The 17,876-nt window shown below is 41.3% G+C and overlaps 1 protein-coding gene across 3 annotated transcripts in view; it reads right to left on the bottom strand.

Moving 5' to 3' along the window:
* The window catches only part of GPAT3 (glycerol-3-phosphate acyltransferase 3), a 74,945-nt gene extending 60,459 nt beyond the window's left edge, over positions 1 to 14,486 (bottom strand). Inside the window, exons 1-2 of one of the 3 annotated variants that reach the window (XM_069093099.1) lie at positions 14,066 to 14,486; positions 7,769 to 7,835 (exon numbers count right to left, since the gene is read on the bottom strand). In XM_069093099.1, the coding sequence (XP_068949200.1) occupies positions 7,769 to 7,835; positions 14,066 to 14,206 (208 nt within the window). In that variant the 5' untranslated portion in view covers positions 14,207 to 14,486. The remainder of the gene's footprint in view (positions 1 to 7,768; positions 7,836 to 14,065) is intronic. The other 2 variants (XM_069093109.1, XM_069093120.1) reach the window with 2 other exon arrangements.
* Between the last annotated feature and the right edge of the window lie 3,390 nt (positions 14,487 to 17,876).

The following is a 17,876-nucleotide window of genomic DNA, read 5'->3' on the forward strand; positions in this document are numbered from 1 at the left end:
GGGGATTTGAATGATATAACTTTTCCAGAAGCAGTATCAGAGTTGATTTGATTATGGAAAATTTGTGGCAGCAAGGGAGATGGCAAAAAGATGGCTGGTGAGCAAAGCCTGAAGGGGCCAGGGCCAGAGGGAAGCAGACTCCAGAGTCACCAATCAGACAGGTGTGAGATTCCAGTGAAGGTCAAAGGGTTCATTCTGAGAGGGTAGAGATTCTGACCTTTTCCAGTGTGGTCTATCCCCAGACTTCTCACATTTCTCACATAAAACAAGATGATTGCATATGAAACCACAAATCTACTATGTACAACTTGCTATTCCTTATAAATATATAACAAAGTTATTACATAAATTTCTATTTTTTTTCTTCCCTTCCTCCCCTGGCTTAGAGATGGCCACCAGTAGACACAAATAGGTGTGTGTGTATGTATTCACACACATACACACACACATATATATACACATGTATGTGTATGTATATGTATGTAAAATTATTCTCTGTATTCTTCTATTTATCAAAGACTTTTATATATATCAAATTTTATATATATCAAAGGCTCTTTATAGACCATAACAAGGCTGTTTCTTGTTGCATCCACAAAGAACTTAATTTGGAGAAAACCTGCACAAAATCCACAATTACTTAGCTGTTCCTCATCACTAAGATCCCTTCCACGATCTCTAACTCTTTGAAGCGAAACAAGAACAGAACAAAGGAGGTGACAATCAGGGAGGAGCTCATGAAGGAAGAAGCAGCATCTGAGTCGGACCCTAGAGGACGCACAAGAAATCGGATCACTAGAGCAGTTCCAGGAACAGTCCATTTGGCTGGAACATAAGGTGCACAAAGGAAAATTCTGGGAGATAAGCTGGAGAGAAACACTGAAGACAGTCCATGCCGTGCCTTGAACGCCAAGCTAAACAGCCTGTACTTTATCCTGTAGAGTAAGGAGATACATGTGTGAGTGTGCATGCATGCATGCATATGCACGTGTGTGGTTGTATGTGTGTGTGTTTTCACATGCTCACAGATTTGCTGCTTGGAGAAGTCTCAGAATTCCTCTGGTCCAGGTATCATGCATTGTCTAGATAAGGGAGCCCAGAGGGGTTGGTTGGTTCAATGGCTTTCCCAGGAGCAGGTCAGATCCTGACTCTTTCCTTCACACTCAGGTGGTGTTATATTGTAGGAGAAGGAGATTGGACTGAAGTGGACATGAGTAAAACTGTCTTAGGGTCAAAGACTACACTGGATTAGAGGAACACCAGAAACTGAATCCAGTTAAGACACTAACATAAGATCTCACATTGTTACTGTACTTTAATGTGAAAATCCTATTGTATCACTTGGGACAATAGATAGCAAATAAAACCTCTGCCCAATTTTGGAAAATTAAGTGTAAGGTATGAAATCGCCTGTGGGGCAGCTAGGTTGTGCAGTGGACAGAGTTGTAGGCCTGAGATCAGGAAAACTATCTTCCTGAGTTCAAATCCAGCTTCAGACACTGACTAGTTGTGTGACCCCGGGCAGGTCACGAAACCCTGTTTGCCTTAGTTCTCTCATCTGTAAAATGAGCTGGAGAAGGAAATGGCAAACTAGTCTAGTATCTTTGCCAAGAAAACCCCAAATGGAGTCATAAAGACTCAGAAATGACACAGCAACAATGAAATCACTTAGATTAATGTAAACAGATTGCTGAACACACCCTGCCTACATGACACATGAGAAGAAAAAAACTATTCTCAACATCTCAGGTGCTAAGTATTTAAAAACTTCTAGAATAACATAGTAACTACTATCTGGTGACCTCAATCTAAGTGACACTAAATGGAGGTGGGACCCAGGCTTTCTGACTCCCAAGTCCTTCCATTCTGCTGTTCAATAAAATTCTCTCTTTCCTCAGACTGACAGAATTCCAGGATTTTCAGGCAATCTTGGCATAGCCATCACATGCATGGTCAGTAAAGTGGAAAACATAGAAAGGACTTCAGAAGTAGATGAAAAGGGAAAGGTTAAGCAGCCTTCTTCTTTCCAAAAAGGTCTGGCATTCAAATGCCTTATCAGAACTTTGGCCTTGCTGGTTTAGAAAAGCAATGAAGAAATAGAGGGGGAAAGTAACCTTCTCCCCTACCCTTTTCTCATCACTTACATTCAATTTAGGAAGAAAGTTAGAAGGAAAAAAAACAAGGGAAAGATATGAAAAAAACTTGCTCTAATAACAAGCTCAGGTCTCTACCCAAAAAGAGAAATGATTCTTTTCTTCAATATTTTAGCCCTCAGCTAAGGTGGTACTCACACATTTAGTGGTAGGAAAACAAGCTGAGAAAGAAAAATTACATATTCTCTGCCTTTTCCCCCACAATACCCCCCGAAAAAGTCAACACTTCTGAAGTCTTTATTGATTTCAACACACAGCTACCTCCAACCATGTATCTCTCCACCTCTGTTAAGCAGAATCCTTAAAGCCACCAAATCAGGAGGTATATGAAGAGTAATCCCTCTGTCTACTCATTACTTAACTTATAAACTTTTGGCTAATACTTCAGGAACCAGTAGCTTTTTAATGAATATCACAGGAAAATAAAGCTAACAATGAATAAGAGAAATGTTAGCATCCGATAACAGCGTCAGATAAATGTCAGATAACAAACCTGAAAACTCCGCCCTATGGAAGAAGTAAGGTTTAATAAAACACAGGAAAAAAATTCAACTGGGTTTTAGCCCTACAGGAACAACAGAAAGAGAACAGAAGGAACACAAGACTTAGAATCCAGAGTCTTGGGATTAAATACTGATTTTCGTGCAAGACTAGTTAAGAACAAATTACTTAAGTGCTCAGTCACAATTTTCCCCACCTGTAAAAATGCAAATACTTGAACACACTTACCATATAGGATCCTGACTAGGAAGCATTTTGCAAACTTTAAAACAATAAAAAGCTGAATTCCAGTTATCCCTTCCATATGGCAGGGTTTAGGGATATGGTGTCTCCACTATCTGGAAAATCCGTGTAAAATTGTTTGGCCCTCCCTTCATACCAGAAGTAATATGAATTATTAGGGTATCAAATGATAAAAAAATATGCTGATATAATACAATACTATACATATATTTTACACGTTTCTAAGTTTTTTTCTCTCATCTATTGGCTCAGTTTCCCCAAAATGCCCATTTAATTTCTTATGCTGCCCTGCAATATATCGAAACCATGATTGGGGAAAGTTGCAAAGTGGAAAAGATAACTGTATTACCACAGAAAGAAATACAGTCATGTAGGATCCACAATTTCCCTGTTTTTAGAAATCGAGGAAAAACTACTTCGAGTTAGTAGTGATATACATGTAAGCCGCCAGAAAAACGTCAGAATATTTCTAAACTCTCCACGTCTTATTTTTCTCATCTGTTATATGGGGGGTGGGGGTCGAGATGATCCCTTTGTCTTATCCCTTCTCTCCTCCTCAGCATGTAAAAACCATTAGCATTCAAACCCAGAGGTGACACAACAGAACTCTGTGGCCTTTGGCCCACCTGTGGCCATTGCAGAAGCCATGACGTGCCCAGATGATCCCTGGCAATATCTCAGTAACACTGCTCTGAATGCCAGATTATACAAGCCAAGTATGTGTGCTAAGCAGAGGCATTTCATCACACACACCCCCACCAGACTAAGACTTTGATACAATTACTCCTGAGTTTAATACACAGTTAACTGGCTTGTTACTGCAACATAGTGGATGAGAATAGCAGTTGGCTGGTTGTCAGTATCAACAACTCGGGTTAAAGGGCAGATGATTGTTAATTAGGTAAAAGAGGCATATGACATTTCTCTGCAAAATAAAACTCCCAGTTTCATAGGGAGGGAAAAACACATAAATAACCCTGCTCAATGAAATTACAACAAATCTTTTTGCCATTAACACTTTTCCATAGGGAAATAAACAACAAAACTGAAACAATATGAATTTCTCCTATATAGCAAATTATGGGAAGTGTTCATTAAACCTTGAATAGCCAGATGTATTTCTAATACTCATAAACCACTCAGATAAAACCAGGTGAGTTGTGGATCTTTCTAACCTACTATACGCAAAGTAACTTTTTTAAAGTTAGATTCATGGCACACATCACCATTTTAAAATCTATCGTTACTATTCCCAAACTAACTTAGGACTTCAGAGCTTGAAATATATTAGTGGAACCTCTGAAAGCCTTGAGCAAGATCAAGACAGGACAATCAAGGGAATTATAGTAGGGGCTAAGAGATGTCAAGGAAATTTTGGAGCAAAATAAACCTGGAAATATTAAGCCTGGTACTTTCATGCCAATAAAGTGCTGCATGTATTTGATATATTTTGATTCATTAAAGTTAATATTTTAGAGGAGCAAATAGTGCTTGCATCAATTTTTTTTAAGATTCCCTATTCATAATACTTAGAACTTTCTAGGAAATAAAGTTCAGGAAAGCTTGCTCTTTTTAGTGCTACTTGATACAGGACAATACAGGGTCTCAAAATTCCAGGTCTGGGAATCACTACATCAAAAACAGCATAACAATGTTCTCTTTCTATTTAAACAATGAGGAAGAAGAAACTTAATAAAAATAAACATTAAGTGAGAGTGAGTCAATTATAATATAAAATATAGTAAAAATTAGATTATAATTATAGTATCAAACATTCAATCCAGGTAGGCATTAGTGGTAAACATTGAGGTGTTTTGTAAAACTGACCTGAGTTTCCTACAACATTTTAAATTTAGCTATGCTCAGATTTTTTGAACAGCAAGTTCATATAATCCACTTTAGACTTGGATACTGAAGGTATGTTAAATTCATAAAACATTTATTAATCATTTATTACACATGGTAGTGTGTAAGACACTGCACTGAAATACATATATACATATACACATACACACACATAGCTTTATATTTTAAGACACTGTACTAAGCTATTAGGGTTGGAAAAATTAAAAAAAATCCTAAATCTCTAATCTCAGGGAGTATACTCTCCATTACTGGGAAGATGAGATATACATACAAATAAGTAAGATAAAAAGAGGATGTGATAAGTAAGGGGAAAGGCAGCAATCCAAACAAAAGTCCCTGAGAAACTATGAGGATAGAAAGCTGAGGCAATCAGAGGAAGTTTCATGGAGGTACTGGTACCTGAGTGAGTGAGACCTTGAAAAGAGTATCTTCAACAGGAAGAAATGCAGAAGGACAACACTTCAGAAAGGAACAGGAGGGGCAAGGAAGAAAGGAACATACAGCCCAGTGTTCATAAAGGTCCAGGATGCAATCAAAAAGGTAAAAGGCAGCCACACAGAATCAGATCAGGTTAAGGAGTTTGCATTTCTGTCCTTGTAATGGTAATGTAATTTGAATTTGAAGACCCCTTTTTGTACTGGCAAGTAAGAGGGTACTTAGCACCTTGTTTCAAGTTAAGCAAAGGTAGCAGGTACTTAGCACTTAGTAACTGATCAAGCCTCAGTTAGGGAAACAGAAGGTATAAACTCCTGTCTCCTGTTACTGACTTAGCAGGAAGGGGTTGGCTGAAACAGGAAGCTAATTCGGGACAGTCAGAATTTCCTGGGACCAGCATGTGGAGGCAGAGCAGCTACAGAAGAGAAATGAGAATCGAGAACTGAGTCAGAATTTTCTGAGAACTTGTGGTGGCAGAACTTCTTCTGAAGAGGAGGCCAGGAGCCCAGGAGCCTCTCCCTCTCTTCCCCCCTTCCCCTCCCAGGGCTGGATAAGGTGATTCTGATTTTTTGAAGGAGCTGCAGAAGACTAAGGAAGCATGACAGAGATGCTGAGACTTTGTCTGTTTATGACTCGGTTGAGCCTTGAATTCCTGGGAGCAGAAATTGTGAAGGATTTGAGATGAACTGGACCCTGTGAACTTCAGTATGGAGCAGGACCTACCCAGAGAGCTGGACAAGGAACTGATTGCTATTTGCCTTTGAATCCAAGTGACTGGTGGATTCAGGTAGGAGTTGCCTGCCTCAAGTCAAGATGAAAAGACCTCTCTGTGGGCACTGAGTAGTGATGAAATCGTAGTTTACTAGTGACCTTGGGGTGGAGGGTCTGTGTATTTTCTAATGATTGTACTTAGTGATTAATGATTGTTTTATTATATATAATATAATATATTAGTAATTGATTGCTGAGTGATTGATTGAGTTAACTTAGTGTGCCCCATGAGTAGAAGACTTTAACTACTGTACTTTGAGATGATTGTTCTTTGTTCAAAAACTTTGTGGCCACTATGGTGGAAATTATGTGGCTATTTTAATGATAAGCTGTTGTGAATACTATATTGTGATTTTCTGTGATAAGATGTAATATTGTGAATACTGTACCTTGATTTTTCTGTGAATGTTTTGCTTTAATTTGTTACTGAATAAATAAAGTGTTCACTATACTGTGTAATTAGAACTTTAAAAGCTATTCACAGTAGCATTCCTAGAAGCAGGGAGTAGCAGAGAGACATGGTCACTTTCTTTTTCTCTTTGCATCTCCAGTACCTGGAGTAGTGCAATGCATTCATTCATTTGACAAACAATATTAACCATAGAACCGGGCACTATGCTAGATTTTCAAAAGCAAATTAAAAAAGAAATAGTTCAGACTTTCAAAGAGCTTTCACTTTGCTGAGGGAAGACAACACATTCAGAGATAAGTAAAATATATTGTCGGCATTAAATCAATGTTTACTGAGTTAATTAGGAAGACTGACCTAGAAACTATTTGAGGGGCAGAGTGGAAAAGTGAAGGATTAAAGACAGGCAGACCAATTTCCTTTCAGTAAATGGTGTTTGACACTTATGACATTTTTAGATGTAAACCAGAGGGGGGGAAATGGTTTCATCATAGTCTCTGCAAAGTACCTGAAAACTACATCTTTTTTTTTTTTTAAGCAATCAGGGTTAAGTAACTTGCTCAAGGTTACTGGCCAGTTATTTCTGGGTGTGGTGCTAAGTATCTGAGCCCAGATTTGATCCAGGTCATCCCACTCTGGGGCCAGTGCTCTTACTCACTGAGCCACCTGACCGCCCCTAAGCAATTGGGGTTAAGTAACTTGCTCGAGGTTACATGGCCAGGTGCTTCTGGGTGGGTGCTAAGTGTCTGAGCCTGGGATTCGATCCCCAGGTCATCCCAACACTGGAGCTGGTGCTCTTACTGGCTGTGCTACCTGGCCGCCCCAAAACTACATCTTTTAAAGATCAAAATGCTAAATCTGGTTATTCCTTTCAATCTATGTATGTCCCCAAGTGATTCTAACCCTCTACAGAGGCATTTTTTAACAAGCTCTAAAAAATCTTTCCTTGAGGGGAAAAGTAAGTTCATACAAGACCCAATCATGTCAAAGATAAGAATAAAGCAGAGTATATGGGGCTGGTTAGTTCTATGAGCTTTGCCAGAGCAAACTGATAAGATAGAGCCATTCATAGCTCTGATTCCCTAGCAGACTAGTAAGACCTACCTTCTTCTTCCTAACTATGTCATGGATACAGGCCCCTTGTCACAAGATGAAGCAGTGGGATCACAGAGACAAGCTAACCACTTATCACCCCTACCGTCAAAGAATTTAATGTGCGGCCCCTTTGGGAGATGCTGCCACCTTTGTGTACAATGAACAAAATTATGAATGAAATGGCAAAAAGTCAAATAACAATAGCATCTATACAATGCAAGCATAGATTCCTTCTCACTGGACTAGAATTTTGAGTAAATAGCAGTGAAAATAAAAGCAATAATAATACTCTTACTACCAGAAGCTGAGGCTTTAAGTACTGATTCCTGTGGAGATTCTTTCTCAATCCTTAATGTGGCCCACTGTTCAAAAATAAGAAAAAAAAGTTGTCAGCATGTGTTTTCTCATTAAAGCAATTACAATACCTAAAGTACAGCCCAATTTTTTTTAAGTATGACAAACCACATTCATTGAAAGGCTCCCATAGCAAGAGGCAGCTGGGACTACAAGCTAATGGGGGTACTTTGTAAGATAGTGAGCTCCCCAACACAGGAGGTCTTAAGAGTAGCAGAGTTATGACAAACTGTGGACTTTCAGCAATATGGCAGAAGATATTCCTGTTTAAGGATGAGTTTGACTAGATACACCTGAGGTGCCCTCCAAATCTGAGATTTTACAATTATGTTTCTAGTTCTATAATGGGAACCAATTGTCTGATGAAAAAAAAATTAAAAAATAAAGTTGCTTTAAAAAAAATTGGGAAACAGGCAATTAAAGATTTTAAAATTTTGGAGGAAATTGTTGGAATCACAGAGCCAAAGGATTGCTTGCCTACTTTTTCCAACAGTTCCCTATGAAACTCCAGCTCTACCATTACTTGGCAGTATCTTCATTTGTAAAACAAGGAAACTGAACTAGATGACCTAGAACATGCCTCGTACTTCTGACATTAGAAAATTTGAAAGAATTATAAGGAAGCATTTTATGATCATTAGGACCATCAACTCCAACTGGAAGGCACTGGCTATTTACTGAGTCAACTAATTTTTTCCTTTAAGTTTATAGTTAGTCCCGATGATGGCTATTTTACAATCTTCATAGTGGGTAGTTATAATCTCACTTAGATAACTAGTATTATGGAGACCAACTGAATGTTTTGGGGAAACAGAACAATCTAAGTATCTATAAAAAACATGTTAATATTAAATTTTACCCCACATAGGGACAGAACTCTAAAACCTGAGGTGTGCTGGAGTCAACATGGAGAGTCAATTGTTCAATTTTCTTTTTTCTTTTTTCAAACGATTCTCCCAATGCACCCCCTCTCTCTCACCCCTACATTCTTTTCTTGGAGATCATCCTAACAATCAATTCACAGTAATGATCCCTAACTGCCCTAAAAATGATAAAGTTTTTTGGAGTTAGATGTCTCATCTTCCCATAACAGGAATGTAAATTGTTTAATTCCATTGAGTTCCTCATGATGACTCCTTCATGTTGCCTTTCTATGCTTCTCTTGAATCTTCTGCTTGGAAGTCCTCTATTTCATTAAATATCCATTCCCCACCTCGGCCCTCCCCTCCCCCCTCCTGTTTTTCTGGGTAGGTCATTCTTGCTTATAATCCTAACTCCTCTGCCCTTGGGAATATCACATTCCAAGCCCTCTATTCCTTTAGGATGAAAGCTGCTAAATCTTGTGTGATCTTGACTGTGGCTCCACAATACTTGAACTACTTCTTTCTGGCTGCTTGAAGCATTTTTTCTTTGACCCAGGAACTCCAGAATTTGGCTATAATATTCCTGAGTTTTCATTTTTTGATCTCTTTCAGGAGGGGATCAGAGGAGTCTATTTCTATTTCTATTTTATCTTCTGGATCTAAAATATTAGGGAAGTTTTCCTTTGTAATTTCTTTAAATATGATGTATAGACTTTCTTTTTTATTCTGGCTTTCAGACAGTCCAATAATTTTATTTTTGGGGGGGCGGGGGGGGAAGAGGCCAGGCAATTGGGATTAAGTGATTTGTCCAAGGGCACACAGCTAGTTAAGTGTCAAGTGTCTGAGGCCACATTTGAACTCACGGCCAGTGCTCTATTCATTGTGCTACCTAGCTGCCCCCAATTCTGTTTTATTAAGGAGATACTTTCTTCAATGAATTTTTGTGCCTCTTTTACCAAGCTGTTAATTCTCCTTTCATAATTTGCTTTTTTCACTCTCATTATTTTCCCAAATTTTTACTCTACCATTCATCCTTTTTCTTTCACCCTTCCTGGAATTCTTGATGGACATAGGTTCAATTACCATTTTTCTTCATCACTTTGCTTGTAGCTATTTTCACATTGCTATCTTCTAAGTTTATGTCTTGGTCTCCCCTATCACCACAATAGCTTTTTAGGGTCAAGTTCTTTTTTGTTCTTGTTGTTTGATCATTTTCACAGCCTATTTCTGCACTTTGAACTTTATGGTAAAGTTGGACTCTGCTCACCTTGGGGTAGAAAGGCACAGTTCACAGCTTCAGGCTTTTTTGTGTGTGTGTGCTGCTGTTTTCAGAGTTAGTTTGGGGGGATAGAGGAAAGGGGAAAAGTGTCTCTATGCCTTCAGTGCTTCCAAGGTAATATGATGCTGGAAGAGGTATCTTCACTGCTCTCCTAATTTGTGGTCTGGTCTTTACCCAGAAAAGGCTCCTGTTCCCCAGTAGCACAAGTGCTAGATTTCCTCTTGGCCTTGAAACTAGAATCAGGACTTCTGCTCCCTTCTGACTGATCACCAGTGTTACTCTCTATCCTGGAACTGTGACCCAGAACAGCTTATGGGCAAGAGAGTTGCCAATCAGTGCCCGCTGCACCCAGTGCCAGCAAAGGATAACCTGTAATCTTTCTGACCAATTGTTCAATCCCTTTAAAATCTCTGGGCTGAGAGCTCTCAAAGCTGCTGCTGCTGCTGCTGTGACCACCTTGAAGACCCATCACTGGTACTCCTACCATATTGGAGAGGCTGTACTCAGCCTAGTGTTACAAACCTCTCCTGCAGATTTCCTAAGCCATTTTAGGCTGGAAAACTTCTCCCTCTGACCTTTCATTGGCTCTGCTGCTCCAAAATTTGATTTGAGGTGTTATTTTAAAGTTGTTTGGAGGGCAATATTGAGAGACTTCCATCTGTCTGGGTCCTGGTCTCTACTCCACCATCTTGGCTCCTGAGCTCCTTAAATTTTTAATGTGAGTATTTATACCTCAGAAATCAGCAAATGCTACAAATCAGGGCAGCTAGGTGGTACCATAGATATAGCACCAGGCCTAGAGCCTAGAAGACTCAAGTTCAAATCCAGTCTCCGACACTTACTGTGTGACCCTGGGCAACTCATTTAACCCTGTTTGCCTCAGTTTCCTCATCTGTAAAATGAGCTGGAAAAGGAAAGGGCAAACAACTTTAGTATCTTTGCCAAGAAAATTGAAATAGGGTCACGAAGAGTTGTTCATAGATGAAAACGACTAAAAAACAATAAAACAAATCAAGACTTGATTTATTTTTCTGTTATCTAAACTTTAGAAAATAATGTCTAAATAATGTCTAAAAGTCTCCCTAAAGTATCATGGCATAAAGAGAAACTTCTATTATTATTAATGGATTGGAAGGGGCTACCGTGTTTCCCCAATAATAAGACCTATCCCGAAAATAAGCCCTCCCCTTACTGTGTAAGATTCCTCTAAAATAAGCCCTCCCCCGAAAATAAGCCCTATAAGCCCTATTGAGATTGCTACTGTAGCGAAGGTGATCCCCTTCACTACACGCTACATTACGGTACCCTCTGTATGCACCGCCCCCCCCCATGAAACGCACGCCGTGCTCCGAGCTGCATCCAATCAGAGCTGCAGCAGTGAGCGCGTCATCCTGTTCTTCCCCAGTGATTTGCTTATTGAATAAAGGTACATTTTTTTGTTCACATTTACCTGTTTATTAAAATTGCTGTCAATGTTCATTAAAATAAGCCCTCCCCTGAAAATAAGCCCTCTGGTGTTTTTCTGTCCAAAAAAATTTAATAAGACAGTGTCTTATTATCGGGGAAACACGGTAGAAGAAAGTGAAGTTTCTAAAACAAGGGATATAATTTTTAAGTACATTCAAAATAAAATACAGACTGCATTACAATTTAGACATATCAGGAATATTCTAGCTAAATGTTTTAAATCAAACATTTAAGAACATGTCACCTACATTGAGTACTCTATAAATCTTCAGTATTTCAATTAGAAAATTGATTATGCTATCAAAAGCTAGCCTTCAATTATTTCACGATTTTTTCCTGCTCTGCCAAGTAAGGACAGTTTAATTCAAACTATCATGACTACTGGAAAAAGAACTCTAAAATGTGTCCCATTGAAGTTAAGCTGAACAGAGGATTAAAATGTTTCATGATTAGAGAAAATCACATGCATTGTAGCTGTTTGTTGACAAGTTAGTTACAGGAACCAATCTGGGGACATTTTCTTTTCTAGAACTTTTTTTGGTCCAGACCTGTGCTTTTATACCTATGGAGTGCCCCAGACATAGCAACATCTTCCACTGATGCAGCTCAGCAACTATTTGCTAGTGGCCTTCATTTTAATCAATGAAATGAAGCCCAAACACCTTTTATTTCCGTTAAAGATACTGGTTTAGAACTCGGAACTAATCCTCCTGAAGGCCAGAGACCACAAGAGAATTCAGAATCCCAAAGGGTCACTCACTTACCTGCAATCCTATCTCACTACTGTTTCCAAACCAACTCCTGATCTATATTTAGTCACTGGACCCAGATAGCTCTGGAGGAGAACTGAGTCTGGTGACATTACACAGCCTCCCCTTGCTTAAATCCAATTCAATTGCAGCTCATGGCATCACCTCCCTAATTTCATGGTCTTCTTCAAAGTTTGTCCTATTTTTTGTACCACACACTTTCAAAATAATTTTTTGGGTGGGTGGGGCTGAAGGGTGTCTCATAACAAAACATGACATTGTTTTAAACTATTTTAATTATTCAGTATCACAGGACCAAATCAATATTTAGGTTATTATACATACCTAGATCAATGTATTTAAGTTGTTTGGCCTATTAAAATTCATAGCATTTAACTAAATGGAAACTTGAGGAATGATTTATTTCTTGAGGGGTTGGGAATTCAACTATTATGTCCCTTTCTATTAAATTGTCTGAAAGGAAATTGTTAGATTTACTCAAATGATAGCTGCCATCTACTAGCTATAACAGAATGGAACAGATTGCTTTGAATTCAGCATCTTGGTCAGACTGCTTTCAAACTTCTGGGAAAAGACAACACATTGAATAAATATGCTAGAATCCACATAGCTATTCACAACTAAAAGTAGCCTGATCCAGATGCCCAAATCAAAAGCCCTATGCTTTGTTCTGTTCTGCCACAGAAGGTCATGGCAACTATGAGTAGACTATTGGAATATATTTTGAAGGTGGAAATGACAAAACAATGGGGAGCAAAGGGAAGCATTTAGAAGAAATATTGCCTTGGTTTATATATTGGGATAATCAAATCCAAAAGTTCTCTTGAAGCCACAAAGCAACTAGAAAAAAAGACTCCTATAGATTTTAGATTTTGAACAATCATCTGCAACAAGACAAATTAAATTTTCATACAAAAGAAAAGTCTGGTCCTCTTTTCCCCCTAATCAATATTACTAGAAGCTTTGAGCTGAGAGGAAGAAAACGAGGGGGGAAAAAAATGAACATTAATTTGATTCCTCCTGTACCCAGGGCACTCACTCTCTGATCGAGAAATAAGCAGTATACTTACACCTGAGACAATTTTGGATGGCACTCTATCACATACCACCCACTTTTTGGGGCATAACTTAGCAGCTAAGTCTTACTTTGTCCTCTCAAGACAATCCTTGTACTCAGGGACATTGCCATTAAAAAGCGTTTTGGAAACAGAAAGAAAAAACAATGGGAAAAACCAAAGCCACACATAGTGACATAAAAATGCTGGAGAGGATGGGGTCATGAAGATTATTCAGGCTGGACAAATTTTAGGAATGGGGACAGGGGAAAGATGGCCAACAGGAATGGATTAGGAAGCGATCGATGGTCATTTAAACTGACTTAAGAGTTTAAATAGATTCTATATTCTATAGATGGCGTTACGTTGGGGCTGTAGGAGTTTAACCACCCGAGGAAGCTGCTAGGAAGCGGGGGTCACAAGGGGAGAGGAACGTCGGGGAAAAGGTAACTGCGACTTGCGTCGGGATGGATCCTGGAATCCGAGACAAGCGGGTCAATCTCAGACCAGTTTTACAGGAAGGAAAAGGAGGAACCAGACTAGCATCGGACTCGGAGGGCTCAGAGCAGGTCAGGTGAGTGCAAGCCAGTGCCTGGCGGTCACCCACAGTGCAGCTAACGATCGCCCAGGGACACTCGGGGGGAAAGGACCACGAGGTCTTCCAGGGGTCACCTCTGGAAAGCCAACGGGAGCGGGAAGCCAGGGCCCGGGCGGAGCAGCCGCCGGCCCGGCGGCTGCTGATTCATGGTGGCGGGCGGAGGTCCCGCGGCCCCCGGCCCCGGCGAGGGTCCCGCACGCACTCACCTCCAGGGTCTTCACTAGGATCTTGATGTACACCTCGGAGATGCCCAGCGACACGCCGAACGCCGAGGGCAGGAGGATGAGGCTGAGCACCAGCACCAGCCAGGTGCCCACCACCCGCACGACCAGCTCGGCAGCCTCCATGCCCGGAGGCGGCGTGCACTCCCCGCGACCACCCGCCGAAGCGAGAGAAGGAGGCGAGGACGAAGTCTGGACCGCGGGGATTTCCTTCCTCCTCCTCCCGGGTGTCCAAATCCTCCCCGCCGGCGGCCGGGCCGGAGAAACAGCTGCGTGGCCCGAGGACGGAGCCCCGGGGCGCAGGAGGCAGTCAGGCACGTGCCGGCGCGCCCTCGGCTCGACCAATTAGCGTCTGGTGGGCGACTGGGGCTCCCCGGCCTCTGCCGAGACGTCCCTGCGGGCGGCGGGGGCGGCCGGGGAGAGCCCCGCCCCGTCTCCGCCCCTGGCACCGACCCGGCCTCCTCCCACCCTGGGGAGCCTCGCCCATTTCCCGGAGGGCAGCCGCCCTGGCTAAGGGTCTGTTCCTTTTCCTCGGGGATCCAGTCTCTGAAATAAGTGAGACTGACTACGGTGCGCGTCGGCAGTTGTCCCTTCCTAATCCGACCCCGGCTTCTCCCCAGGACCTGGGCCCAGCGGGGATTCCCGTGGTACTCACCAGGGTCAATTAGCCTAAACCCACAGGATTCCAACCCGCGAGTCCGATGAGCTCCGAGCAGCAGCAAGAGCTCCACCCAGAGACCTAACCTAGGAGGGACGACTTGAATTCAGGTCCTCGGATGCTTGCGGGGAAAGTGCCCCTTCCACGGGACCTCTCCTGGATCCCGGCTGGAGAAGCGCCGGCTCAGCCTCTTCACTCACCCAACCCCAGGCTCCAGATCCACCCGGGACAATTTAGGCAGCCCGGGATAAGGATGCAAATGCAAACAGTGTTTCCCTAGCAGCCCTGATCGCTCCCAGCGTTGCTCTGGGGGCAAGGAAAGCCCATAGCCAAGGAAGAAAGTGAAATATGGACGGGTGAAGCAATTCAACTGATACACGCAGGTTTTACCACTTCAGAAAAGTTTCTCCTTCAGGTATGATGGTGGAGAGACTCCCCAAATACATTTGTCTGTTGTCAATCAAGTCTTTTCCAAGACTAAAATAACAACACAATTAGTTTCTCTTACCATTCAAGTTATAAATGAAGTTTCCAAACAAGGAGAATTCAGAAAACTAAGCGTATGTGAAATTGCCAAGATGTAATTAAAATATACACATAAAATATAATGCTATAATGCTTCTTAGAAGAAAACACCCGTGTTGAAACCTGTGGAATTTCTGCAGGGAGGCTGTTTATAACAAGAAGCTCACACCAAACTATGCAGGTCATACTTTATGTGGGTGGGGAGCTTTGATTCCATTTAGTGTGGAGAGCTCCCAGACAGAAAATTCTCCCAGACACATAGGCAATTCAGAGTAATGGAGTTGTCTGGGAGTAACTAGCTGCAAGGCACTGTTGAATAAAATGCTGGGCTTGGAGTCAGGAAGGTGTCCCTCCTATTCTTTTTTTTTTGCTTTTGGGAGGGCAATTGAGGTTGTGACTTGCCCAAGGTCACACGGCTAGTTTTGTGTGTGTGTGTGTGTGTGTTAAGTGAGGTCTGATTTGAACTTGCTATATTATTATTATTATTATTGCTTTTTTGGAGGGCAATTGGGGTTGGGTGACTTGCCCAAGGTCACACAGATGAGTTTTTGTGTTAAGTGTCTGAGTCTGGATCCCAACCCAGGTCCTCCTGACTCCAGGGCCATGCTCTATTCACAACGCCACCTAGCCACCCCCCTTCCCTCTTATTTTTGACTTCTGTGTGAACAAAAGTAAGCCACTTCTATTAGTCTGAATTTCTTCATCTTTAAAATGAGATGTGGGACTGCAGGGCCTCTAAATCTATGATTCCTAAGTTGTGACTGGCCCAGAGTCACTAATATTTCAAGGGCAAGACTAGAACACAGAAAAAAAAATGAAAATAAATAAATAAAAAGACTAGAACACAGGCTTTCCTAACTTCATCTCTATCTCCTCTGCCCCTTCACCTCTGGGCTGGACTGGTATAGGACTGAAATACAAAGTCTCCTGATAGGTCTCCCCACCTCATGTCTCTGGCTACTTCACTGAATTCTCCACAGGGCTGTCAAAGTGGTTTTCCCAAAATGCAGATCTGACCATTTTAAGCCCATCCCTCTCCTCAACCCCACTTAATAAACTCCACTTGATACCCTTTGCATTTAGAATCAAAGATTAACTCCTCCATCCATATTCCAGGTCAGTTATTTTTTCAATGAGTTATTTCACATTTTCTTCTACTTTTTCATCCTTTTGGCTTTGTTCTATTGGTTGTTTTGTTTTTTTTAATGTCTCTTGGAGTCATTAGCTTCCACTTGCCCAGTTCTAATTTTTAGGGAATTCTTTTCTTTGGTGAGTTTTTGTACCTCTTTTCTCCATCTGGCAAATTCTACTTTTTAAGGAGTTCTTCTCTTGTGGATTTTTGTTCCTCTTTTACCATTTGGCTGATTCTGTTTTTTAAGGTGTTATTTTCTTCAGCAAATTTTCAGGGCTTCCAAGATGGTGTGATCCTGGAAAAGGTGTGGCTACAGCTCTCCTGGTCTGTGTTCTGGTCTTTACCCAGGAAGGGCTCCTGCTTCCCTAAGATCAAAACCTCTAGCACTCTACTTTGGAACTGTGACCAGGTCCCCTGTTCCCTTGTGACTCACCACCACTCTCCACCCAGGAACTGTGCTCCAGAGCTGTGTATGGGCAATAGAGTTGCCAATAGGCATCCAGCTATAGCTAGAGTTAGTAAAGGGTCACCTGTAATCTCTTTCTGACCATCTGTCAGAACCCCTTACCATCTCTGGGCTGGGAGCTCTCCTAGCTGCTGCTGATGCATACAGGCTCTGGACAGGCCTCTACCCCAGTGTTACAGTCTTCTCTTGCCAACCTCTTAAGTTTTCTTAGGCCATAATGTCTCGCCCCACCTTTTGCTGACTCTGCCCATCCAAAATTTGATTTGAGGCATTTTAAAGTTGTTTAGAGAGGAATGCTGGGGCAGCTCAGCTGGGTGGCTGCCAATAATCCACCGTCTTGGCCCCACCTTCATTGCTCCCATATTTGAAGATTTACTCACACTTGATAAAAAGATGACAGTTTAATATCTACCAATACAGACTTTAAATGTTACACCTAATGGTCTCAATCCCCGGGGGTTTCATGTAGCAGGTGGGGTGTATTTTTGAGTAGCTACCTGTGCAAGCCACCAGATGGCAGTCAAAGGTTACTATATAAATTCACTGCACCACACGTGAAAAGAGTACTTCAACCATGTGGAGGAAGGACAGCAGTCCCTGCATCCCCTAGTCTTTCCATCCTATTGGGGATTACCAGGTTTCTATCTAAAATCTAGTTATAAGGATATTTCAATAATAATTCAAGCTTCGTTTGACTTATTTTTCCCATCCTAATCAGTGTCTCCAGCTTTTCTGCCTTTTGATATGACCCAAAGAATTCAATCAAAATGAATTTCATTTGACTGGGAAAAACAAAAAACAAACCATATTTACAGAAGTGAAATAAAGGACAGTTTTAAAAATTCTAGTTGGTTTTCTGCATAGGGGTGGGAAGGGAGGGAGAAAACTAAGTAACTCAAAATCTAGTAAAAAGGAATGCTAAAAAAATTCTTAATATGTAAATAGGGGAAAAATAAGATACTACTGTGTTTCCCCGATAATAAGACCTATCCCGAAAATAAGCCCTCCCCTTACT

This window comes from Petaurus breviceps, unplaced genomic scaffold (genome assembly GCF_028583685.1).
Source record: "Petaurus breviceps papuanus isolate PSGF00001 unplaced genomic scaffold, PetGlider_PUasm1.0 126, whole genome shotgun sequence".
NCBI lineage: Eukaryota > Metazoa > Chordata > Mammalia > Diprotodontia > Petauridae > Petaurus > Petaurus breviceps.